The following is a 27,115-nucleotide window of genomic DNA, read 5'->3' on the forward strand; positions in this document are numbered from 1 at the left end:
TGTGCGCAGAGCTCTGTGCTAAGCGCCTGGGAGAATATAATGTCATAGAGTTGGAAGACAGGATCCCTGCCCACAGTGAGCTTACAGTCTAGAGGGGGAGACAGACTTTAATATAAATAAATGAATTCCGGGTGCAAGGGTGATGCAGAAGAGAGTGGGAGAAGAGGAAATGAGGGCTTAGTCGGGGAAGGCCTCTTGGAGGAGATGTGCTTTTAATAAGGCTAACTGAGCACCCCAGGGCCTACCGATTTCAGGGGCTGCAGCTCAGGGGGGGGTGAGTTTTCCCCAGACTTGTTCAATTTCGCCAATCTTTTTTATTCCAGGTGAAGTCAGTTCACTGTAAAGCTGGAGACACGGTTGGAGAAGGAGATCTTCTTGTGGAACTAGAGTGAAGTACGGCCTTCAGATGATTTTATTATTAGTCAATACTCTACATTTAATTCGGTATTATTGTAACACTCCTCTGCAGCAGATTTTACATGGTCACATTTATTCCAAATATGGTTAACACCAACTTTCTGTCCAGATCACTAATGGCAATTTTTAGCCGTATAAATACTTGTATATATGATTTGTATTTCTGCTGTATGGTTTCTAGTGCCCAAATAAATCAATACACCTGTGCAATTTGCCCAATTTTTTTGCCTTTTTAAAAATAAAGACCTCATTCTCGGGGAGCTTTTGTATGCCAGTGTGTTTACCGTTTGAATAACACTAGTAATTTTTGTCATTAGCCTTTTGCCTGTGAGAAAACAAGCATTTCAAAATAGAACTGTTCTGATTTCTTTGCAGTTGTCTCTCCACTTTTACTACAGGTAAGGACCTATTTGCTGTACCCCATTGATCTGTTCTCTTTATAAAGTGGGTTTTGCCTAGCCTAGAAGACTAGGGAACCCAGATATTCCTTCCTTGGTCATTTCTCAGTTTTGGCTCTTGTAAAGCAAGTTGCAATTAAGAAAGGAAAGGCTAAAAGTCAAGATCATTTCATCGTTCAGATACGAAGTCAGTCATCACCCTCGACTGGTTCATTAACGAAGATGTGAATCTGGCACCAGAGACCTGCTCGCTGTCTGTCTGAACTGCTTTGTGGGCATTGGTAAGGGGGAAATACATTTTCATTCATTCAAGCCATACCCATTGGAAATATCTTCTGTGGGTGTATAGTAATTGCCACTAATTGCCTTGCTATAATTATGTTCAAGTGCTGTTTGTATTAGAAGCTATGTTTTCTCTGGGGCCTGAAGCACAAGTTATTAACATGTTGCTACTTTCACCTTAGTCTGTCCCACCCCTCAAGTTGCCTCCTTTCAGGAGTTAGTGGCATATCTTGGCTTCTCAAATATGGTGGGAATTTTCCTAGCCCTTCCCTTAGTGCTTAAACTAGCCAACTCACACCTTGAAGCAGCATGCAAGAGGTAAGAGCAAAGAGAGATGATTTCTTAGGGTAAAAAAATGCCCACCCCCATCTATCTCAAATGATCCTACAGTCTAGTGCCCCAAACAGCCACTTAACGTTTCTTAGGAAGGTAAGTTTTATTAAAAGCTTCTTTCTGATTGAGATTTACTGAAGGATGAAATAGAATTTTGTAATTTCCCATCTACGAAAAAAAAAGGTGGTGAAAGTATGGTTGAGCCGAGGCATCTAAAAAAAATCATCTTTGTAAAAGGACCTTTCCTTTCAGAGTAGAATTTTTTGATTCCCCAAAAAACTCCCGACGGGCTTGGGGGATAAACACCAATTTCAAAAGTAGAAATTCACGATATTTTAGCTAAAGGCATTTATTTGTTGAGGTCGATAAAGTCTTTGTTAATTTTTCTCAGCGTATTTTATGTAAGGGAATATATTGAAGATATCTCTTATGCCAGCGTGTGTGTGTGCGCACGCACACACACACACAGGAGGAAAAGCAAAAACATGGATTAATGTTGTTTATGTATATTAATAATATTGTCAAGATCAGCTACTCTGAGGGAATGTGATGTTACATTTCCACACAGTTGTTTGGATAAGTAAATACGTTGCTTTAAAAAATATCTTTTAGGCATTTCTTGTCAGGATTGTAGAAGAGGTTGAGATCATAAACATGAGTTTCAGTCGTCACCTGAGTCGAGTGTTCCCTTGTCCACTTCTCATCTATTTTCACGAGGATTATAACGAAGGCCATGTTCCCCTTGGCAGTTGTAACTGTCATAGAAAGGGAGATTTAGCCACTCCGGCTGGAAGGTACTCGTGCTGTATACAAAGCATTCCACGGTGCTGTTGACAGCTGGCTTCTCCTCAGGTGTCTTGCTTTTACCTTCCCACTCTAAAACTTCAATTCTCATGGGAGTGCGCTGATACACGTCTGGGCATTGTTCAAATTCATCAAGGACTTGCAGCATCTGGTTGTCGACAGTGTACATCTCCCCAAAAACACGGTGCCCTTTTCCCGGGACGTGCAGCAGGAAGGGAATGTTGTGTTGGCCCGCAATCACCAGAGGGTATTTCTCGACAGTGCGTCCCCTGCCCAGGAATTCGGCCTTCCCGTTGGCGGGATTTGTTATGACGGAGGAGTTGGGCTGGCCTTTCTTCAAGGTGCCGTAGATGAAGAGGCGTGCCATCTGGAAAGGAGAAGCTGCCCCAGAGGAAATCAAAACGAAACATTCATTAGTAAGGTCCGAAATACGTAGAAATGCTCATTAAACCTGGTGCTTTTGGTGGTATGTGAGGAGTTGTGATGACAAGCATTTTGCTTTTCCATCTGAAAGGCCTTAGCTTGGCCATCCAGGGCCAGAGAGGTAGTAGAAAATGTAGAAAATGGAAGCCCCATCTGGCCCCAGCTCTGAACACTAGGACAGGCTTTTCTTCAAGGGATTTTAGTTTATATATTGAAACCGGAAAGGTGGTAGACGCTAAGCAGCAGAGGCACTTTCACTCTTGGCAAAGCAATATTTATGCTATTATAACAATGCTCTGTCTGTTTCTAAGAACCGTGCTACTACTGAAGGGAAAGATGCTTCTGACTCACAAACACAAATGATGGTTTGTCACCTAAACAGCACTTGTGTTACCTGGCCCAAGTTTAGGCTAACGGAAACCAAAGCCTGAGAGAAGCCTGGTTAGGCAGGAACCCAGGGTGCGGGGCAGGAGAGGGCATCAAAACATGCATCACTGGCCTCGGACAGGAGGGGATAAATACTTGGGCCCTAGCAGGTGGGAAATTTTGATTTGAAAACCAGAGGTAGTGAGGAGAGTTTACTTTTCCCCAGTGGTTGATTTCTCATGATTTCTCTTGTCTTTGTATGCTAAGATCTATGCTCAGTGCCCAGGGTGCTGGGTGCCCATGCCAGGGCAACATGTTGAGAAGATTGGCGACGCAGCTCCAACTGGCCTTTACCCTCTTCCAGTCATTTTATTCCTGAAGTGGAAAAAGAAACTGCACTGACTATGATTAAACAACCAATGACCTGTTAACTACGCGGTGGCCAGATAGCCAAACTACTATCAGATTGATCAGAGACCTTTCCTTACCCCGGGCAACAGAGGTTTTAGACATTTTGCAGTCTTCATGGGTGGGGGATGATTATTTCCGTAGCTCCCCCACTCAGGTTCTGGAAGACCTTGTCTCTACGAGCATAAAACCTGACAGCGTTATTCACATTTCACACACGGTGCCAATCTTCCATCATTGACATCAATGGAATTTTTTGAGCACTTACTGTGGGCAACAGCACTGTACTACGCACTTGGGAAAGTACAATACAACAGAGTTGGTAAACATGTTCCCTTCCCACAGTGAGCTTACAGTCACAAGCACAGACTTAGACAAAGATCCAAGGCTTTATAAAATGCCCACCTGGTGAATTTCTGGTATGTGGGTAAACATGTTTACACTAAAGCTGGTTTTCTGGCTGTAGTCCCAACTCTGCAAATACGTGACTGATTTTGGCAGATAAAATGAGATTATTGAGTTACAACACTGTCTATCCATTCAATGCAATAACAATTTTTCTTCTAAGGAAAAAGGTACCCTCAAGTCTCCCAAAACCCGTGTTTTCACTAAGCTTCTTGGATGAAATGCTGGTAGGGAATCAAGGTACATCTGGTGATGCGGAATCGAGGTAACACCCAGTTTATCAAGAACACAAGCCCAATGTTATAGGAGAACTGCGTGTATTTTAACTTGCTTCCAACCGCAGCCAAACTAATGTACCTTTGAGAGGCAATCTGGGATTGACAATAGCCAGCCTAGTTCCTTCTGAGTTGTTTCTGATTCATATAATTTACCTCTCGAGATGCACAGTGAGTTTGGGGATTCAACTCACTTCATTCTGTTACAAAGAAAGGAGCATTAATATTAGTTGCCAATGATTCCTTTTTCTTAAAACAAAAAAGGCATTACTTTTCAGATTGGGTTTTGAACAATGCAAACTCTCCAGGATGGTATTTGACCCCGAAATTGAGAGGGGATAGGGGTTAAGCACTGAATCGTACAATTAATTCCCAATAGTAGATTATGGCCCTTATGGCTCACCCCAAATAAAAAAAAAATGAATTGACTAAAATTGTTCATGTCCTCAGGGTTACTTGTCAAAGCTAGGAAATTAGAAAATAAAAATGAAACAGAAATGTCAATAGCTCTAGGAAAGAAAGTACATTATTTTCATCAATCAATTGTATTTACTGAGCATCTACTGTGTGCAGAACCCTGTACTAAGTACTTGGGAGAGTGCAAATAACAGTTGCTAGAAATTTCCTTGCCCACAATGAGCTTGCACTAGAGGACATTAAGTGCCTTCATTTCAAGGTAGCTCAAAGTGTTCAGGAGAAAAGGATCTGTAAAGTGTAGATAAGTTTACAATAATAAAATCAAATTATTAGTAAAATCACTCTTCTCCTTACCTTAATTTCCATTAGAACAGTGCTTTGCACATAGTAAGCGCTTAACAAATGCAATCATTATTATTATTATTATTATTATTATTACCTTTTAAGTGTGAGATTCCCATGGAAGGCACAGTGCTCAAATTACAATCACTGCTGTGCTCAACCAAGGAGGCAATATCAGCTGAAGAGAAACAAATGAAGTAGCCACGACCAAGCCAAACTCTCAACACTAACATGCTTCAATCGGGTGCTTGGGTTTTTGTTTCGGTTTTTTTTGCCAACCACATGGAGAAAATCCACTGACCAAAACGGGAAAAAGTAGGCTTAATCCACACCTTGGCCTTAAAATACCAAACTATAAACATGACAATACAGCCGGTTCTCATCTGAGTCTGCACGAAGCAAATGAAAATCTCAGTGCCAACCGGGTGTTTGCACGGCAATGCCATATGTGGCTACAATTTAAGGTGCCATTACTGCCGCCACTCCCCCCGCCCCAGAGACCATGGCATGAGTCGGCTTGAGCCGGTGTCCTCCCACTCCCCTGCCACCCTATATAGACGCCAACTTTTCACTGTGAATAACAACAGTACGAATATATTTTAAGCGCTATGTGGCAAGCCCTGTTCTAAGTGCTGAGATAGATACAAATTAATTAGGTTGGACACAATCCCTGTCCCACATGGGGCTTGGCGGTTCACAGTGGGAGCATGGAGGGAAGCACAGGGGCCAGTTTTTTCAGTCCTGACTGGAAACTCTTCCAAGTGTTGGGCTTGGAATTGTTCCCCTCTGTGGCTTGGGCACCTGCGGTCCCCAGAACCCAGGCTAGTTGGCCCAGAGTGAAAGGACCAGCACGAGGCATCAGCAAGGCCCACGAGCCCCTGGGACACAGCTTCTATGGCTTTCTGCCAATTACAACTAGTCCTAAATCCCCCCCCCTTTCACTGGATTTAAAACAAGATCGCTTCCAGGCACACAGAGAAGTCTTTGGGATATTTTTTTCCCCTCAAACAAGCACTGGTTTTGCTTCACTGCCCATCCCCTCTGATTTTCAGTCCCAGCCTATATGATTCGGCCCCTGTGGGTCTGGAAAGGCCCCTGTTTAAGGGACCAAACACAAATTGGGGAGAGTGGTAGGCTGGGAAACTCATTTGTCAAGCAGTTTTGGTGCCTCTGCCTCCCAGAGCCTGTTGGGGCAGCCAGGCCCATCCCCACCGCTATTCCTAGGAGCTGACAAACGCCTGCCACCACTGACAAAAGTGGACTGGGATCTTCCCAGATGAGGGACAAAGGGGAGTCTAGTCCTGTGGGAAGTGGTAAAGAGAGAGCTAAGACTGGTAGCCTAGTCAGACTGAAGCCAAACACCGACAGACTAAAGTTAAACACTGAAGGCCAAGGGCTCAGGCTTGGGAGTCTAAGGGAGCCCAGGGCTCAGGAAAGATGTTTTAGGGAAGTAAGCTGGGAGTGGGGGAGACACACTTCTCCCAAACCAGCCTGCCGTTGCTCTCAGCCCTCAGGGAGGAGGCACACCTATACCCATTTGCTTCAATACGCTTAGATCTAGGAAAGTCAGGGTTACCGAGACTGCACCCCTAATACAGAGGAGTGGAGTCAGAATAGGAGGGAGCCAACATTTGCTTCCTTAGTCAATCGTATTTACTGAGCACTTACTGTGTCTCGAGCACTGTACTAAGTGCTCGAGAGGGTACACTACACCAAAGTTGGTACACGCATTCTCTTACGGTCTTGAGGGGAAAAGACAGACATAGATACATAAATTAGGGATATGTACATAAATGCTATGGGACTGAAGATCTAAACTAATAATACTGATTGAGGTATTTCTCATGCAATTTCTATGTGCCAAGCACTGAACTAAGTGCTGGGTTAGGTTGGATTCAGTCCCTGTGCCATATGGTACTCCATTTAAGTAGGAGGGAAAACAGGTATTTAATTCCCATTTTACTGAAGCACAGATAATTTAAGTGACTTGCCCAAGATCACACAGCAGGTACTTAGACTGTGAACCCTATGTGGGACAGGGACTGCATCCAACCCGATTAACTTGCATCTACCCCAGTGCTTGCCATATAGTAATTGCTTAACAAATATCACTAACAAACCAAAAAAAAAAAAGCGGGAAGGGCAGGATTAGAACGCAAGTCCACAAAATCCCAGGTCTGTGCTCTTTCCACTAGACCACACTGCTTACCCGGGTTGGGGGAAAGACTTTTGGAAGCTCTACCATCTGGGATGTAGTGCACTGAAGGACAATTTAATGCTCATGACTTCCATTTACAGAAAAGGAACTGGGGAGACAACTCTCTCCTAGAGCAAACCCACCTTCGAGCCTCAGAGCCAAAGCTACGCTTCCTTTATTGGGTTTGAGAGTTGGTGTAAGCTCATTATGGGCAGGGAACATGTTTGCAATTCTGTTGTATTATACTCTCCCAAGCGCTTAGACTAGTGCTCTGCACATAGTAAGCACTCAAATATCACTGATTGAGTGGGAACCTGATTGGAAACGATCTTAAAGACATGATGCAGCAAAAGTAGCTTTTCACCACAACAATTATTAATTATAATTATGATATCTAATGAGGCCTGTTGCTGTTTGTAAATATTTGGGATTGTATTTGGCTTTTCCATTCCTCAGATTTAAACCCATTTAGATTTAGTTGTATAAGAAGGAGTAGAGTTACAAGAATAAGCCCATTTCTTAGCCGTCTGTGGCTTACGTCTAAGCCTGATTTCCTACTACAACCCAACATATATTGCTGCTCTAAGGCCTGGGACTTCTTCCCTCTTCACATCCAACAGATGACCACACTCCCCACCTTCAAAGCCTTACTTAAAAGCACATCTCCAGGACGCCTTCCCTGACTCAAGCCCTCATTTTCCCTACTCTGTCTCCCCTCTGCATCATCCTTACACTTGGATTTGTACCACTTTTTCACCTAACACTCAGACCACTTTTTTATGGTACTTTTTATGGCATCTGTTAAGCTTACTGTGTACCAGGCACTGTACTAAGTGCTGGGTAGATACAATCTGATCAGGTGGGACACAGTCCCAGATGGGGCTCAAAGGGTGGGGGGTGGGAGGAAGAAGAGGGGTTGCCTTTCCAACTCTTCAGTAGGTTTATGAGTAGAGGTCCATGCTATGAGCAGCCAATGGTGCAGTGTGGCAGCCAGTGAAGAAGCTGACCGGGTCCAGGGTGGCCCATCAGGGCAGGGAGAATCGTGTTTAATCTTCCATTCCAAAATTGGACAGTTAGAGAAGTACAGTTTATTATTCTACTCCAGATTCAGCAGTGAAGACAACTATCACTACTGGAAAGTAAAATAAAACGCTATTTCATGCAAATTTGCGGAATAATTTTAAATGGACAGCAGCTTCCCACATGAAGCCAACCTTTAAGAAGGTGCTTCATGAAATATTCAGACTGCCTATATTAAAATTTAATGTCACTGGAAAATGCTATTGGAATCTGTATGTCATCTCAGCGTGGCTCAGTGGAAAGGGCCCGGGCTATGGAGTCAGAGGTCATGGGTTCAAATCTCAGCTCTGCCAATTGTCAGCTGTGTGACTTTGGGCAAGTCACTTCACTTCTGTGGGCCTCAGTGACCTCATCTGTAAAATGGGGATTAAGACTGTGAGCCCCCCGTGGGACAACCTGATCATCTTGTAACCTCCCCAGCACTTAGAACAGTGCTTTGCACATAGTAAGCGCTTAACAAATACCAAAATTATTATTATTATTATTATTCAAAACTTGCACTACCGATAACCTATTGCCTGGCAGTTATGATTATATTTGAAATATCAAAGGTAAAATATCTAGATTTCAAAAGCATTAAGGCCGAGTCCCTTTTACTGTTTCTAATGAAGTCGAAGGTAACTACAAACAATATTAAGCCAAAGGTGGTGAAGTTAGGAGCAGGAGAACTGTCTATTAGCAGTCGTAATGGTATTTAAGTATCCACTGTACTGACTACACACTCCTTATTCACCCCAACTTCAGTCCCAATGAACTTATGTACATATCCGTAATTTACTTATATTCATGTCTGCTTGCCCCTCTAGACTGTGAGCTCTTTGTGGGCAGGGAATATGTCGCCAACTCTCTTAATATTAACAGTATATACTCAATAAAAACAACTGACAAGTACAACAGAAGCTCAGAGAACGTTCCCTGTCCAAAAGGAGCTCACACTCTAACAAGGGGAGACAGATATGCAATTACTTACAGATGGTGGAATCAGAATAAATCATTAAATGCACAACTGAATCCACACACACATTCATCCTGAGGATGGGTATAAAAGAAAGTCAGCTTCAATTTCTTATTTCTTCTTGCTGTGTTAATTATCCCGATGGTTCAAACCTCGACAGTAAACAACATCCAACAGACTCACGGCGCATACAATTACTTACAATACTTACAGTTACAGTTTAAGTTCAACTGTCAAAACCGGATCCTTTGTTTCAACGTTGTCACACAAACCGCTGCCTCATTCCCGACCTGAAAACCTAAGTACCACCCAGACTTCAGCAAATGCTAATGTCAGACCCTCCTTTGAGGTTTACAAAAACGATGCGTTTTTGTTGCAAAGCATTTGGGGTCATTGGGGCTGGGATATTAGGTTCTAGTAACGCTTTCTTGCAGCTCATTCAAATATCCATTTCTCTCCCTTTATACAGTAACATTATTTTCCCTTGAGAAAAACTCTTACTGGTGGCTCAGTGACCAGATACAGTTACGCATTAATTCTTCAGAAGTTTCTTAAAACTGTAGGAAACAGGTGAAAAAACAAAATGCCTTGAACTTTAAACTTGAGCTCAGTCTGTTCGAAAGAAGCAAGCTTTAAGGTCACTCTTCACTCAGTGCTAACTTTCAAGACGGCCAACATGCCAGAAAGGGCTCGTGGGACTTCATCCTGTTGGGCCTTTGATGCTTTCATTTTGCTCCTTGCTATTTTCTTTACAGCACAGACGAGGGTTTCCTGCTTGGGCCGACCCTTTTCCAACCTCCCTGGATACTTCGGAAAAGTTTAGGGCAAAACACCTTTCTTACATTAACCACAGGGGAACCTGTGAGATGATGGCTTCTTTGAAATCAAGAGGTTACGGTCTCCTCTCAGCGGTTGTTCGCTCAGAAACTCTGAGGTATCGGTTTGTGAAAACAAACAAGGGCATTCTAGTGGCCAAGCTGGGTTGAATCATCTAGGGGTTACCTGGGAGGCCCGCTGAGCTTTCTTCTCACTGACCTGCACTCGTTCTCCCTCGCTAAGAGCCCGGAAAGGTCGCTGAGCCGAGCTATTGCGCACTCAGAACGGATGTGCCTGTGTGCTCAGTGCCACCTTCCAAAATTTACAAATTCAACAGAAAAGCTGAAACCTGGAGTCGAGGATGGGAACGGGGCGGACACGGAAGGGAGCGTCTCGGGATGCTGAGGCGCTCCTCTGCCTCGCCTGCCTCGGCTCAGGCCAAGACCAAAACTGTGCGAAAGAAGAACAGATGCAGCTTCCCCTCCATCACACGCTGGGGTTTCTGACAACCCGCAGGGGACGGACCACCTCAAGAACTTTTCATCCCAAAGATCCACCTTAGGGTGGACTTTTCAAGATGGAAAGAGGACCATCAGAAAGATACGGAGACTAAGATGTTCAGTCACAAATGCCTAGCTGTGATTGCCCAGTTAGCAAAAGCCATGTACTTCATTCATTCATTGAGCGCTTACCGTGTGCGAAGCACTGTACTAAGCGCTTGGGAGAGTACACTATGACAATAAACAGACACCTTTCTTGCCCACAATGAGTTTACTTGGTTATTATGGGCACCATAAGGCTTCTTTCTGGAGAGACAATAGACGGAAAAGGTTAAGGACTAAAGCAACCCCAAATGAACATCTGATAGTTAACTTTTAATGTAGGCAGTTGTGTCAGGCAGAGAGAAGTACTTCATCATCATCATCATAATAATGATGGTATTTGTTAAGCGCTTACTACGTGCCAAGCACTGTTCTAAGCGCTGGGGTTGATACAAGGTAATGAGGCTGTCCCACGTGGGGCTCACAGTTTTAATCCCCATTTTACAGATGAGGTAACCGAGGCAGAGAAGTTAGGTGACTTGCCCAAAATCACATAGCTGATAAGTGGCAGAGGCAGGATTAGAACCCACGACCTCTGACCCCCAAGCCCCTGCTCTTTCCGCTACAGTGTGGCCTAGTGGTATTTCATTTTAACTAGAAAATACTTTATTCAAGTGCTTTGTACTAATCCTCTGGGAAAAGTTACAGTAATCATCATGGGAGCAAAAGAAACAGTGCACTGGCAGCTGACATACTTTAAGAACAACCTTCAATACGCTGGGCCCTACCATCACTTTACTAAGTGCAACTGCCCTTAAGCTCCTTTTGGGCAGAGAATGTGTCTACCAACTCTGCTTTATTGTTATATTGTATTCTCCCAAGCGTTTCCTATAGTGCTCTGCACACAGTAAGTGCTGAATAAGTATGACTGAATGATTGAGTGACAAAAAACAAAGAAATAAAGCAAACAAACCTTGTGTGTAGTCTTCAGAGACTCGGCACTGGCTAGGACACAGGGGCAGGGAGAGACCAGATGAATGAGAGAGACTACACGTATCCCACTTAATGTTCCACTCAGTTCTGGCTGCCAAACCAGCCTGCATGCTCTGTGGTTAGATTGAGCCTGGCAAATGTTAGCTCTGTTTAAAAATTAATTTGGTACCAAAACTATCTGATTTGTAACTCCAAAGTCCTCTCCTTATTCTAACATGAATCATTACTCTATTTGGTTTAAACTTGTCTGATCGTGAATCTCTTCACCGATTCAATACATTAAAATTCCAAAAGGCAGGAGGAAGATTTTACAATTACTTTTTACCGGAAAATTATAATCTCATTTTTCTCTTAAATGTCTTCCCTTGCAAAGGGAGCAGATTTTCTGGGTGACGCAGTAGCAAAGTGGAGTAGCAGGGCCACCCCCAATTAATTTTTCAAAATTTAGTTTTGGCTAGATACCAAATTTAGTTTTGGCTAGTTTGGCTGCAGTGATACCACCGAGCAACTAGTCCATATTTTCACCAACTTGGGAAAGGTGCAAGTTGGCTGAGAAAATTCCTGATTTCCAAACTGTGCAGTGTTCACTCATCACACCCATGAGAAGCAGCATGATCTAGTGAAAAGAACAGGAGTCTGGATGTCAGAAGACCTGGGTTCTAATTCCAGCTCTGCCAATTGCTTGCTGGGTAATCTTGGACAAATCAAACCTGATTAACTTGCATTTACTTCAGTGCTTAGAATAGTGCTTGGCACATAATAACAACTTGAATACAGCAATAACAACAATAATAATCATAACAAACTGGATTTTTGCTTCATGATTTGCCCCAGAGGCCAGAACTGAGCCTGAAATCTTCCCCTCTAGATGGTAAACTCACCGTGGGCAAGGAACGTGCCTTCCAACTCTGTTATATTGTACTCTCCCAAATGCTTAGTACAGTGCTCAGTACACGGTAAGTGCTCAATAAATAGAATTGATTGAAATTTCAGTGGGGGAAGGAGGCAGAGGGCCAGAGATGACCCAAAATGTAGGAAATAGCCAGGCCTTATCCCTGACTTCTTCCTTCTAATGATCACCCTAAATCGAAATGACACTCATTTCTCCTCTGCAAAGGTGAAGCACTAATTTTCCAATGGCCCATAACCTTCCCGGAATGTCATTCATTAAAAATCCTTGGCAATCAAGTATATATATCTCAATTTACTTATTGAATTGTTTACCTTTCTTTGTAACATTTTTATCATCAATATCATCACCATGGGCAGAGAATATGCCTGCTACATTGTTTTATTGTACTCACCCAATTGCTTAGTATAGTGTTCTTCACACAATAAGTGCTCAATGAATACAACTGACTGACTATTAAGTGCTTACTGTGTCCAAGCACTATATTAAGTGCTTGGCAGAATACAACAGAATCGGTAGACACATTCCCTGCCCACAATGAGCTTGCAGTCTAAATACCACTGCATCTGTGTTTTACAATAATAATAATGATGGCATTTGTTAAGCGCTATGTGCAGAGCACTGTTCTAAGCGCTGGAAGGGCTACACGGTGATCAGGTTGTCCCACATGGGGCTCACAGTCTTCATCCCCATTTTAAAGATGAGGTAACTGAGGCTCCGAGAAGTTAAGTGACTTGCCCAAAGTCACACAGCAGACATGTGGCGGAGCTGGGATTCGAACCCATGACCTCTGACTCCAAAGCCCATGCTATTTCCACTGAGCCACACTGCTTCTCTATAGATATAGAGTATCTGTAGAGATATAGAGTAGGTAAAGGAGTAATTTTTCTCAGCTTGTCTACTCCATCGGATGACAGAATCTTTAAGGGCAGGACCTGAGCCTTCTACTTTTATTGAATGACCCCAGCACCTAGCTCAGTGTTCAGCACACAGCAGGTACTAAGAATAAACCTCTTGGGCTAATAATAAGTACTCGAATGACTACCGCTTGATACGATCCAAATTTCCACTAGAGAGGCAATCACTGCACCATAAAAATAGCATCTGAGCCCCCTAAAATGTTTAACACTGAACTCCTACATGTAAGCAGCTTTGGGATAATGCTACAGATGCTAGATTGGAATAAGGGCCCTCTCCACTTTTACCAGTATGAATTTTTGAATTTAGTAAACGCTTTCTATTTGCAGACCACTGTACTAAGCGCTTGGGAGAGTAAAATACTGTAGAATTAGAAGACACAACACTTGCCCATAACCAGCTCACCTGGTGAACAGATGGCTTTAGAAGACATTGCCTACCAGGCAGCCATTTAAACTGTGGGCATCTCATTAAGACTCATTTGAAGAGACAATCTCAGACTTTTTTTTTATTTGTTAAGCGCTTACTCTGTGTCAGGCACTGTACTAAGCTCTGGGGTAGATGTAAACTAATCGCGTTGGACACAGTCCATGTCAGTCAATCATATTTACTGAGTGTTTACTGTGTGCAGAGCCCTGTACTAAATGCTTGGGAGAGTACAATATAACAATATAATACCCATTCTCTGCCCACAAGTCCTCAGTTTTAATCCCCATTTTACAGATGAGGTAACTGAGCACGTAAAAAGGTAAGAGATTTGCCCAAGGTCACAGAGCAGTGACCTAGGATTAGAACTCACGTCCTTCTGACTTCAATTAAGCACGTGCCATAAAGTAAGGCATACTTTACTTTACACCAATCCTGCCCAGCTGGGGCCCACAGAAACCTAAATTGTGACATACAGAGCAAAATGAACAAACAAATGGTGGAATACCAAGGCTACCCACGCTGTCACCGATCAAACACTTCTCCAATCCCGAGAAATACTATTCACACGCTCTTTCCCACTACCACTGAAGAGTGTGAATGGCTCAAGGCTCATCAAAACTAGAAACAAATTCTGAAGAGATGTCAGCAACACTACACTGAGAAGGCAGCGCTCAGAACGGAAAACTTCACAATTTATGAGGATGTGGAATCCGCTGAGGAGGTTTTCGCTGAACTTGAGATACTGAACAAGAGAAGGGTCGGTCTCGAAACCTCTATACCAAGTTTGCAGATCTTTCAAAAGTATTTGATGTTCTCGGTAGAGCTGGTCTCTGGCGGCTAGGCAAATTGGCCTGAAAAATGTACTGAACTCCCCAAACTACTACAATATAACTTCGACTATTTTGCTAGAGTTGAAAGTGTCTTAGTTGGCCCTTTTCCTCCACCAATAGAATTAGGCAGTGTTTTGATAACGGTCCAATTTTGTTCAACCGTGCACGGGAATGTGATTAAGGACCTGAAAGCTGATGTTAAAATAATATTCTAAATTTTCAGGAAGGCTTTGGGAAGGTCATGATAGCAAGAGGTAAAATTAAAAGTTTCATCAGAAACTGTACTGCAAAGGCCAATTTGTATGCACAAACAGAATCAGCTGTATAAATCAATCTTTTCAGCCCCACCGTCTTCAATTCTATTTGCTAATAACTGACCCTTTGACTGTCAGTGAATGCTGCCTAATTTCTCCTTACCCTGTAGAAAACCCCACATTATGGATGGTATTCTTGTTATTCAATGGGTTTTAAAAAATTATTTATAATTTTCTAGATAGTTCTATCACTCCATGTTCTTTCACCAATTTATATCCTGGGTACAAATAGTCACAAAATGATAACCTGATACTCATTTAAAGAATGATTTCACACAGTTGGCCACTAAAAAATCTGGATGCTACCTAGCTTGTTGGGCAATTTAAAAATTCTTGATTTTTTCATTTCCTCACTATTTTCAGACTGTTGCACAAAACAGCCCGTGGATGTGTCTGCCTAAGGGAAATGCACTTATTGAGAGCGTTTTTGAGCTCTCATTAGAACCCAGGGGCAGGATTGGACCTGAAATAAAAAACTGGGGAAAATTGGACCCGAATCTGCACAGGGCAAACCAAACCTCTTGCTCCAACTAGTGATCTTCTTTCCTGTCACTATGGCCCTGCAAGATAGCCTTATATCTGAAGGACAGAAGAGGGGAAAGAAACAGGGCTTGTGGAGTGGGCAAGGAGGAAATTGGAAGATTGCACAATATTTTAAAAATCCTCTGAGAAGGGGAAAATTGAAAGCACATCAGTGAAATCATACTTAAAAAGAAAAAAAAAATTAGACGACCAAGAAATTTTGTGATTTGGAATCCAAATACGTGAGATCGTGAAAAACACAAAACCTCAAGCCATGAAACTCTGTTCTCCTCTAATGTGGGGGTGGAGTTCATTCGTTTCATTCAGTCGTATTTATTTATTGCTTACTGTGTGCAGAGCATTGTACTCAGCACTTGGGAGAGTACAATACAACAATAAGCAGACATTCCCTAACCACAAAGGGCTTAGGGTCTAGATGGGGGGAGACAGATATTAATACAAATAAATTACAGGTATGTACATAAGTATGGTGGGGCTGGGAGGGGGGAAGAACAGAGGGAGTAAGTCGGGGTGACACAGAAGGCAGTCGGAGAAGGTGGGGGGCAGAACCCTTCATTAAAAAAAAATGTGTCCGACACCACACCACTCACACAATTATTTCTTCCCTCGCTGCATCATGCTGAATCTAGAACGTTTCCTCATGTCTGCTGTGCCTTAGATCATAAGCTCCTCGTGGGCAGGGAACTTTTCTACTGTTATATTGTACTCTCCCAAGCGCTTAGTACAGTGTTCTGCATATAGGAAGCGCTCAGTAAGTACTATTGCTCTGGTCAAAATGAGAAAACACACTCTGATAGAACAGAATGTAAGACTATGGATTACAGTAACTGCCACTGTTCAGAGCTGATGTCTGTGGCACTCTCTCCTTCCCTCGTCGCTCTGTTTTCCATTTAAAAAGCAAGGTTGTTTGTTACGTATCAGTATGTTGTGTCCGCCACTGTTATCTTCCATGGCTATAGAGTGATTTATTCTTGGGCTCTAGTATGTCCTTAAAACTTAGCAGCGTGGCTCAGAGGAAAGAGCCCAGGCTTGGGAGTCAGAGGCCATGGGTTCTAATCCCAGCTCCGCCACTCCTCAGTTGTGTGGCTTTGGGCAAGTCACTTAACTTTTCTGTGCCTCAGTTACCTCATCTGGAAAGTGGGGATTAAGACTGTGAGCCCCATGGGGGACAACCTGATTACCTTGTATCTCCCCCAATGCTGAGAACAGCGCTTGGCACACAGTTAAGTGCTTAACAAATGGCATCATTGTTATACAATTACCAACCCTTTAAATATAAATCAATCAGTGGTATTTATTGAGGGCTTACTGTGTGGCGAGCACTGTGCTTGGGAGAGTACAACAGAATTGGTAGACACCATCCCTGCCCACAAGGAGTTTACAGTCTAGATGGGGAGTCAGACATTACAATAAACAAATAAATGTATGCAATACCTTAAAGGCATCCTTTCATTCACTGGGCAAAGTGAAAAGTGGATTTGTAAGTAAAGATCCATTTTCATTTATTAAATCCTGTTTGTTGTGGAACACCTATGCCGTGAATCACTTCAATTTTAAAATGAACGAAGAAATCCTGAGACAAATGACAACAGGCATTCACATGTGCAATTTTTTTAGGATCAGAAACTTTATCCAGTTGGTTTCAACTCTAGCTATAACAAGCCAAGGAGCCAGCTAAAAGCGACTTATAAAGGCACAACCCTCTGTGTTTTTCCAAAGGGCACCCAAACCAGTCCAAGTCGGTCAACCTCACTTCCAGCCGAACAAAGTCCCGAAAGCACATGATTCTATATTTGCTTTTCAAGACATGTGTTGGTTAGCACAGATAAAAAGTAGCAGGTGCAAGTGGGGAGACAGAAGCACCATCGATCTGATCAATAACAGCACCTTCTAAAAACTCCCCACTAAAATAGCAGATACTGCAACTATGGAGCAATTGCTGGCTTGATGTGTGAAAACTTGACCTACTACTACACAGTGTCCAGCTGTTCATTCATTCATTCAATCGTATTTATTGAGTGCTTACTGTGTGCAGAGCACTATAATAAGCACTTGGGAAGTAAAATCAGCAGCATATAGAGACAGTCCCTACCCAACAACAGGCTCACAGTCTAGAATATAATCTTCAACTAGGAAGTATCAAAACCTAGTGAGGTGTTTGCATAAATGGTGTTGACTCTTCCTTCTCTCACCTCTGACCAGGATTTCATTCTCCTTGTAAGCTTGTGGGTCATAAATGAATAGCTGATTCCCGTGCCCAGCCTCAACGCCTCCTCAACCATTTGACCTGAATCCTATCTTTACCAAAAATTAACCAGAGTATTTCAAAACCGGGTTGGGGTGAAATTACAAAAGTAACTGTTCACAAGAATGTTTGCTTCATTTCTTGTGCTAAATGATAATGCCCTGATTCAATAAAAATCACCATGCCTTATCAAAGGCTCGTGGAAACTTTTGTTTATTTGTATGCCACTCAATCTCACAGGAGGCACAAGATGGGGAAATGCAGTTTATATCTTTGAAAAATGGGATTAGGTAAAGAAATCTTGGTCAAAAATAAGCTGACTAAGGCTAAAGTAGGTACGAAACTGGGCAGAGATTGTTTAGTTCTTCACTCAATCAGTGGAATTTGAGCACTTACTGTGTGCAGAGCACTGTCCTAAGCGCTTGAAAGAGGACAACAGCTGGCAGACATGTTCTTTGTCCACAAGCAGCGTAGAGTTTTGCTTCTCATCAAGCACCTGGCCATCTGCTCCTCCGCACCAAGAGTAATTCCCAGCATCCAGGCCGCCACCTGCCAGCAGTCTATGAGTTCTATAAAAAAAGCTCAGCTACTCTTCTCTTTATTGTGCGACAGACTTTTTCCCCTCAAAGTGTAGCCCTTTGAAAACTTGCATTTGCTAGTTACCGGTCCCCACTTCTACCTGCTGACTTTCCTGTTCACCTTTTCTTTTTTAATGGCACTTGTTAAGGGCTTATTTTTGTACAATGTCTCGTACTAAGTGCTGGGGTCCGTCAGGTCTGTCGCAGTCTTCCTCCTAACATTTAGACCAGTGGAAAGACTGCAGAGGTTTATAACCAAAGACTGTTTTACTGACGTAGCGTAGAGCCTCCCCCGCCCCGGATTTTAATGTTATTTTGGACAAGTGATTTGTTGTTGGTAATTCAGTCTTATTGTTCTTTCTGGGGCAGGGACCTTGTCTCAATTATTTATCTGGTACTTATCCCAGGGCTTGGCAGGACTTGATAAGCACCATAACTAAATTCGGTGCGCAGAGCCCAGTATTAGAAGTTTGGAACAACTTCAATCAGTTATATTTATTAAGCGTTTACTCCGGGCGGGAGTTTACAATCTAACAATGGGTGGAAAGAACAGTCAGTGCAGTAAATCATCAATGCTTCATCTCTTCTTTCGAAAGACTAGAAAACCAAACTGCTAGAAACCATCCACTCCTGAATTTCCCTCTCTCAGTCTCTTATTAAAAGGCGGCTCTGGGGCTCAGTGACTTAAGAAGCGAGTTGCCGATTTGCACTTCCCAAGCATTTAGTACAGTGCTCTGCACACAGTAAGTGCTCAATAAATACTATTGAATGAATGAGTTTGGAAATCTGGGATGGCATCTAAATCCTCTAACAACCTCAGCGTTTAGAACAGTGCCTGGCCCATAGTAAGCATTTAACAAATACGATAAATATAATTACTCTAGACTGTGAACCTCCTCCTCTAGACTGTAAGCTCGTTGTGGGTGGGGGGGGAACGGCACTGCTTATTGCTCTACTGTATTTTCCCAAGCGCTTAGTACAGTGCTCTATGCATAATAAGCGCTGACGACTCTTCACTTTATTTCACTTTTTTAGAAGCAGCATGGCGTAGTGGCTAGAGCACTGGCCTGTGAGTCAGAAGGGCATGGGTTCAAATCTCAGTTCTGCCAAATGTCTGCTTTGTGACTTTGGGCAAGTCACTTAACTTCTCTGTGCCTTGGTTACCTCATCTGTAAAACGGGGATTGAGACTGTGAACCCCAAGTGGGACAGGGTCAGTGTCCAACTGATTTGCTTGTATCCACTCCTGCGCTTAACACAGTGCCAGGAACATAGTAAGTGCTTAACAAAATACAATTATTATTATTAATAAATGCTACTGAATGAATATGCAATATGGGTATTGTGTGTGGTGGGGAGGGAGGACCGAAGGGGCGTGGGAAACAACGTGGCCTAGTGGAAAGAACAAGGGCCCGAGAGTCGCAAGATCTGGGTGCGAATCCCGCTCCACCCCGTGCCAGCTGCATGACCTTGGACAAGTCACTTGACTTCTCGGTAAAACTTCATCCGTAAAATGGGGAGTCAAAGCCACGTTCTCTTCCTACTCGGACCGCGAGCCCCGTGTGGGTCCGGGACTGTTTCCAACCTGATAATAATGATGGCATTTATTAAGCGCTTACTAAGTGCAAAGCACTGTTTTAAGCGCTGATGATCTTGTACCTGCCCCCCATCGCTTGGCATAGTCCTCGGCCCCGAGAGTGGGGGCTTCACGGTCACCCCCATTATTCAGTCATTCATTCAATCGTATGTATTGAGCGCTTACCATGTGCAGAGCACTAGACTAAGCGCTTGGGAATCATTAGAAGCCCGTTGTGGGGAAGGGACCGTCTCTCTCTGTTGCCAATTTGTACTTCCCATTCATTTATGACCCACAAGCTTACAAGGAGAACGAAATCCTGGCCAGAAGTGAGAGATGGAAAAGTCAACACCATTTACGCAAAAACCTCGCCAGGCTTTGATACTTCCCAGTTGAAGAGCATATTCTAGACTGTGAGCCCGTTGAGGGGTAGGGACCGTCTCTCTCTGTTGCCGATTTGTACTTCCCATTCATTTATGACCCACAAGCTTACAAGGAGAATGAAATCCTGGCCAGAAGTGAGAGAAGGAAGAGTCAACACCATTTACGCAAACACCTTGCTAGGCTTTGGTACTTCCCGGTTGAAGATTATATTCTAGACTGTGAGCCTGTTGTGGGGTAGGGACCGTCTATGTTGCCGATTTGTACTTCCCATTCATTTATTCATTCAATTGTATTTGTTGAGCACTTACTGTGTGCAGAACACTGTACTAAGCGCTTGGTAAGTACAAGTTGGCCACATATAGAGACGGTCCCTACCCAACAACGGGCTCACAGTCTAGATGACCAACAAGCTTACAAGGAGTATGAAATCCTGGTCAGAAGTGGGAGAAGGAAGAGTCAACACCACTTACGCAAACACCTCGCTAGGCTTTGATACTTCCTAGTTGAAGATTATATTCTAGACTGTGAGCCCGTTGTGGGGTAGGGACTGTCTCTCTATGTTGCCGATTTGTACTTCCTATTCATTTATGACCCACAAGCTTACGATGAGTATAAAATCCTGGTCAGAAGTGGGAGAAGGAAGAGTCAACACCACTTATGCAAACACCTCGCTAGGCTTTGATACTTCCTGGTTGAAGATTATATTCTAGACTGTGAGCCTGTTGTGGGGTAGGGACTGTCTATGTTGCCGATTTGTACTTCCCATTCATTTATGACCCACAAGCTTACAAGGAGTAACCCTGCTCTACCAGTTGTCAGCTGTGTGACTTTGGGCAAGTCACTTAACCTCTCTGCGCCTGTTACCTCATCTGTAAAATGGGGATTAAGACTGTGAGCCCCATGTGGGACAACCTGATCACCTTGTATCCTTCCCAGTGCTTAGAACAGTGCTTTGCACGTAGTAAACGCTTAACAAATGCCATTATTATTATTAAATCCTGGTCAGAAGTGGGAGAAGGAAGAGTCAACACCACTTACGCAAACACCTCACTAGGCTTTGCTACTTCCTAGTTGAAGATTATATCTAGACTGTGAGCCCGTTGTGGGGTAGGGACCGTCTCTCTCTGTGACCGACCTGTCCTTCCCAAGCTTAGTCCAGTGCTCTGCACACAGTATATATGTGTGTGTGTATATATATATATATATATATATATATATATATGTTTGTACGTATTTATTACTCTATTTATTTATTTTACTTGTACATATCTATTTATTTTATTTTGTTAATATGTTTTGTTTTGTTGTCTGTCTTCCCCTTCTAGACTGTGAGCCCGCTGTTGAGTAGGGACCGTCTCTCTATGTTGCTAACCTGTACTTCTCAAGCGCTTAGTACAGTGCTCCGCAGACAGTATATATGTATATACGTGTATATATATATATGTATATATGTTTGTACGTATTTATTACTCTATTTATTTTACTTGTACATATTCTACTTATTTTATTTTGTTAATATGTTTTGTTTTGCTGTCTGTCTCCCCCTTCTAGACTGGGAGCCCACTGTTGGGTAGGGACCGTCTCTCTACATTGCCAACCTGTACTTCCCAAGCGCTTAGTCCAGTGCTCTGCACACAGTATATATATATATATATATATATATATATATATATATATATATATATATATATATATGTACATGTTTATTATTCTATTTATTTATTTATTTTACTTGTACATATTCTATTTATTTTATTTTGTTAATATCTTTTGTTTTGTTGTCTGTCTCCCCCTTCTAGACTGTGAGCCCACTGTTGGGGGGGGACCGTCTCTCTCTGTTGCCAACCTGTCCTTCCCAAGCGCTTAGTCCAGCGCTCTGCACACACTAAGCGCTCAATCAATACGACTGAATCAATCAATCCATCAATCGTATTTATTGAATGAATTCATTCAATGTATGAAGGAATTTATTGAAGGATTCACTGAATGAATTACTGAATGAATTCATTCAATGTATGACTGAATTTATTGAAGGATTCATTGGATGAATGACTGAATTTATTCATTGTATGACTGAATTTATTGAAGGATTCATTGAATGAATTATTGAATGAATTCATTCAATGTATGACTGAATTTACTGAAGGATTCACTGAATTAATTATTGAAGGAATTCATTCAATGTATGACTGAATTTATTGAAGGATTCATTGAATGAATTATTGAATGAATTCATTCAATTTATGACTGAATTTATTGAAGGATTCATTGAATGAATTATCGAATGAATTCATTCAATGTATGACTGAATTTATTGAAGGATTCATTGAATGAATTATCGAATGAATTCATTCAATGTATGACTGAATTTATTGAAGGATTCACTGAATGAATTATTGAATGAATTCATTCTATGTATGACTGAATTTATTGAAGGATTCATTGAATGAATTATTGAATGAATTCATTCAATGTATGACTGAATCTATTGAAGGATTCATTGAATGAATTATTGAAGGAATTCATTCAATTTAGGACTGAATTTATTGAAGGATTCATTGAATGAATGATTGAATGAATGCAAAGAACTCAAGAAATACAAATGAACGAATGAAGGCCTCGGGGGAAGGATTCATTGAATGAATGATTGAATGAATTCATTCAATGTATGAATGAATTTATTGAAGGATTCATTGAATGAATTATTGAAGGAATTCATTCAATGTATAACTGAATTTATTGAAGGATTCATTGAATGAATTATTGAAGGAATTCGTTCAATTTATGACTGAATTTATTGACTGATTCACTGAATGAATGATTGAATGAATGCAAAGAGCTCAAGAAATACAAATGAACGAATGAAGGCCTCGGGGGAAGGATTCATTGAATGAATTCATTCAATGTATGACTGAATTTATTGAAGGATTCATTGAATGAATTATTGAATGAATTCATTCAATGTGTGACTGAATTTATTGAAGGATTCATTGAATGAATGATTGAATGAATGCAAAGAGCTCAAGAAATACAAATAAACGAATGAAGGCCTCGGGACAAGGATTCATTGAATGAATTATTGAATGAATTCATTCAATGTATGACTGAATTTATTGAAGGATTCATTGAATGAATTATTGAATGAATTCATTCAATTTATGACTGAATTTATTGACTGATTCATTGAATGAATGATTGAATGAATGCAAAGAGCTCAAGAAATACAGATGAACGAATGAAGGCCTCGGGGGAAGGATTCATTGAATGAATTATTGAATGAATTCATTCAATGTATGACTGAATTTATTGAAGGATTCATTGAATGAATTACTGAAGGAACTCATTCAATTTATGACTGAATTTATTGACTGATTCATTGAATGAATGATTGAATGAATGCAAAGAGCTCAAGAAATACAGATGAACGAATGAAGGCCTCGGGGGAAGGATTCATTGAATGAATTATTGAATGAATTCATTCAATGTATGACTGAATTTATTGAAGGATTCATTGAATGAATTATTGAAGGAACTCATTCAATTTATGACTGAATTTATTGACTGATTCATTGAATGAATGATTGAATGAATGCAAAGAGCTCAAGAAATACAGATGAACGAATGAAGGCCTCGGGGGAAGGATTCATTGAATGAATTATTGAATGAATTCATTCAATGTATGACTGAATCTATTGAAGGATTCATTGAATGAATTATTGAAGGAACTCATTCAATTTATGACTGAATTTATTGACTGATTCATTGAATGAATGATTGAATGAATGCAAAGAGCTCAAGAAATACAAATGAACGAATGAAGGCCTCGAGGCGGCGGGGGTGGGGGTCTGCGGCCCCGTTACCTGACAAGATGGGGCTGAAAAGCAAGGGCCTTCCTCAGGGGGCGGCCGCCATGATGGACGGAGGGGCCGGGCGGCCGCCTCAGTTCGCCTCACGCCGCTCCTTCCGCGCACGAGGGGCCGGGCGGGGGCGCGCGCGCTCGGACAGCCAATGGCGTGCCGCGGCCAAGCCGTTGGGGGCGGGGAAAGGCCGGGAATGGTTGGCCGCCGGCCCGGCTCAGCCAATCAGCTGCTCTTCCGGGTGGCCTGACCGGGCGGGGGCCCTCAGCCCGCGCGCGCCCCCTCCCCCCGCCCTGTCAGCCCGCGCGACCTCCTCATTCATTCATTCATTCATTCATTCATTCATTCATTCATTCATTCATTCATTCATTCATTCATTCATTCATTCATATTGATTGAGCTCAGAGCACCGCACTGAGGAGAAGCAGAGTGGCTCAGTGGAAAGAGCTCGGGCTTTGGAGTCAGAGGTCATGGGTTCAAATCACCTGACTCCACCACTTGTCAATCATCAGTCAATCGTATTGATTGAGCGCTTACTGTGTGCAGAGCGCTGGACCGAGCGCTTGGGAAGTCCAAGTTGGCAACACGTAGAGACGGTCCCTACCCAACAGCGGGCTCACAGTCTAGAAGGGGGACTCAGCTGGGTGACTTTGGGCAAGCCACTTCACTTCTCTGGGCCTCAGTTCCCTCATCTGGGAAATGGGGATTAAGCTGTGAGCCCCCCATGGAACAACCTGATCACCTTGTAAACTCCCCAGTGCTTAGAACAGTGCTTTGCACATAGTAGGTGCTTAATAAATGCTATTATTATTATTATTATTATTATTATTATTATTATTATTATTATTATTATAAGCACTTGGGAAATCCAAGTTGGCAACATCTAGAGACGGTCCCTACCCAACAGCGGGCTCGCAGTCTAGAAGCTCCTCTCCCGCTCCTCCCCATCCCCCCGCCTTACCTCTTTCCCCTCCCCACAGCACCTGTATATATGTTTGTACAGATTTATTACTCTATTTATTTTACTTGTACATATTTATTCCATTTATTTTATCTTGTTAATATGTTTTGCTTTGTTGTCTGTCTCCCCTTTCTAGACTGTGAGCCCGCTGTGGGGTTGGGACCGTCTCTAGATGTTGCCGACTTGGACTTCCCAAGCACTTACTCCAGTGCTCTGCACACAGTAAGCACTCAATAAATAAAGCTGTACTTCTGCTTATTCTGATGACTTGACACCTGTCCACATGTTTTGTTGTCTGTCTCCCCCTTCTAGACTGTGAGCTTGTTGTTGGGTAGGGACCGTCTCTAGATGTTGCCAACTTGTACTTCCCAAGTGCTTAGTACAGTGCTCTGCACACAGTAAGCGCTCAATAAATACGATTGAATGAATAAATACGATTGAATGAATCGTATTTATGAATGAATCCCTACATAGCCCTACTGAGAGCTCACCTCCTCCAGGAGGCCTTCCCAGACTGAGCCCCCTCCTTCCTCTCCCCCTCCTCATCCCCCCGCCTTCCCTCCTTCCCCTCCCCACAGCATCTGTATATAATAATAATAATAATAATAATGGCATTTATTAAGCACTTGCTATGTGCAAAGCATTCATTCAATCGTATTTATTGAGCACTTACTGTGTGCAGAACACTGTACTAAGCGCTTGGGAAGTACAAGTTGGCAACACCTAGAGATGGTCACTACCCAACAGTGGGCTCACAGTCTAGAAGGGGGAGACAGAGAACAAAACAAAACATTAACAAAATAAAATAAATAGAATATGTACAAGTAAAATAAATAGAGTAATACATACATAAAAACTTATATACATATATACAGGTGCTGCGGGGAAGGGAAGGAGGTAAGGCGGGGGGATGGGGAGGGGGAAATGTGCAAAGCACTGTTCTAAGCGCTGGGGAGGTTACAAGGTGATCAGGTTGTCCCACGGGGGGCTCACAGTCTTCATCCCCATTTTCCAGATGAGGGAACTGAGGCCCAGAGAAGTGAAGTGACTTGCCCAAAGTCACCCAACTGACAAGTGGTGGAGCAGGGATTTGAACCCATGACCTCTGACTCCAAAGCCCGGGCTCTTTCCATTGAGCCACGCCCTTATCCCTGCCCCTGTCCTTTGCCCCCGCCCCTTTCATTCATTCATTCATTCATTCATTCATTCATTCATTCAATCGTATTTATTGAGCGCTGACTGTGTGTGGAGCACTGGACTAAGCGCTTGGGAAGTCCAAATCGGCAACATCTAGAGACGGGCCCTACCCAACAGTGAGCTCACAGGCTAGAAGGAGGAGACAGACGATGAAACAAGACATATTAACAAAATAAAATAAATAGAATAGGAAATATGTACAATTAAAATAAATAAATAAATAGAGTAATAAATGTGTAGAAGCATATATACATATATACAGGTGTAGCAGCAGCCCGGGGTTCCCCGCGGCCGAGCCGTCCACCAGGCTGACCGCGGGACTGCCCAGCCCGCAGGCCTCCCGGCCTGCCCGCCCTCCATCCCTCCATCAATCAATCAATCAATTGTACTAATGAGCGCTTACTGTGTGCAGAGCACTGTACTAAGCGCTTGGGAAGTACAAGTCGGCAACACATAGAGACAGTCCCTACCCAACAGCGGGCTCACAGTCTAGAAGGGGGAGACAGACAACAAAACCAAACATACTAACAAAATAAAATAAATAGAATAGATATGTACAAGTAAGATAAATAAATAAATCCATCCCTCCATCTCTCCCTCCGTCCCTCCCTCCATCCGATCCTCCACCCATCCTCCCAGCAGCGTTCCCACTGTGGCTCCCACGGCCCTGGTTTTGATGACCTTTTCACTAATTTGTGAGCCCGCAAACGTCCGGGGATGATAATACTAATAACCATGATGGTGTTTGTTAAGCGCTTACTGTGTGCCAAGCACTAAGAGCTGGGGGTAGATACAGGCAGCGTGGCTTAGTGGAAAAATAATAATAATAATAGCATTTATTAAGTGCTTACTACGTGCAAAGCACTGTTCTTAGCGCTGGGGAGGTTACAAGGTGATCAGGTTGTCCCACGGGGGGCTCAC

The 27,115-nt window shown here is 42.7% G+C and overlaps 2 protein-coding genes across 4 annotated transcripts in view; one reads left to right on the plus strand and one right to left on the minus strand.

The window, feature by feature from the left end:
- Positions 1-636, plus strand: part of PCCA (propionyl-CoA carboxylase subunit alpha) — a 334,301-nt gene extending 333,665 nt beyond the window's left edge. Inside the window, exon 22 of the mRNA XM_038759418.1 lies at positions 324-636. Coding sequence (XP_038615346.1) covers positions 324-392 — 69 coding nt within the window. The 3' untranslated portion in view covers positions 393-636. The remainder of the gene's footprint in view (positions 1-323) is intronic.
- GGACT (gamma-glutamylamine cyclotransferase) lies at positions 501-24,144 on the minus strand. Of its 3 annotated transcripts, none has more exons than XM_038759420.1 (2): positions 24,040-24,144; positions 501-2,615 (listed from the first exon to the last, which is right to left on the minus strand). In XM_038759420.1, exon 2 carries the CDS (start codon positions 2,599-2,601, stop codon positions 2,131-2,133), a length of 471 nt encoding a protein of 156 aa, XP_038615348.1. In that variant the 5' UTR covers positions 2,602-2,615; positions 24,040-24,144; the 3' UTR covers positions 501-2,130. The 3 variants fall into 3 exon arrangements, with proteins under 3 accessions (XP_038615348.1, XP_038615347.1, XP_038615349.1); XM_038759419.1 differs by lacking the exon at positions 24,040-24,144 and adding an exon at positions 11,434-11,535; XM_038759421.1 differs by lacking the exon at positions 24,040-24,144 and adding an exon at positions 9,314-9,383.
- Positions 24,145-27,115: the final 2,971 nt, after the last annotated feature.

The sequence above is a fragment of the Tachyglossus aculeatus genome, chromosome 17 (genome assembly GCF_015852505.1).
Source record: "Tachyglossus aculeatus isolate mTacAcu1 chromosome 17, mTacAcu1.pri, whole genome shotgun sequence".
NCBI lineage: Eukaryota > Metazoa > Chordata > Mammalia > Monotremata > Tachyglossidae > Tachyglossus > Tachyglossus aculeatus.

Coding starts and splice junctions, on each gene's coding strand:
- GGACT (XM_038759420.1), bottom strand. CDS start 2,601: ATGGCACGCCTCTTCATCTACGGCACCTTGAAGAAAGGCCAGCCCAAC.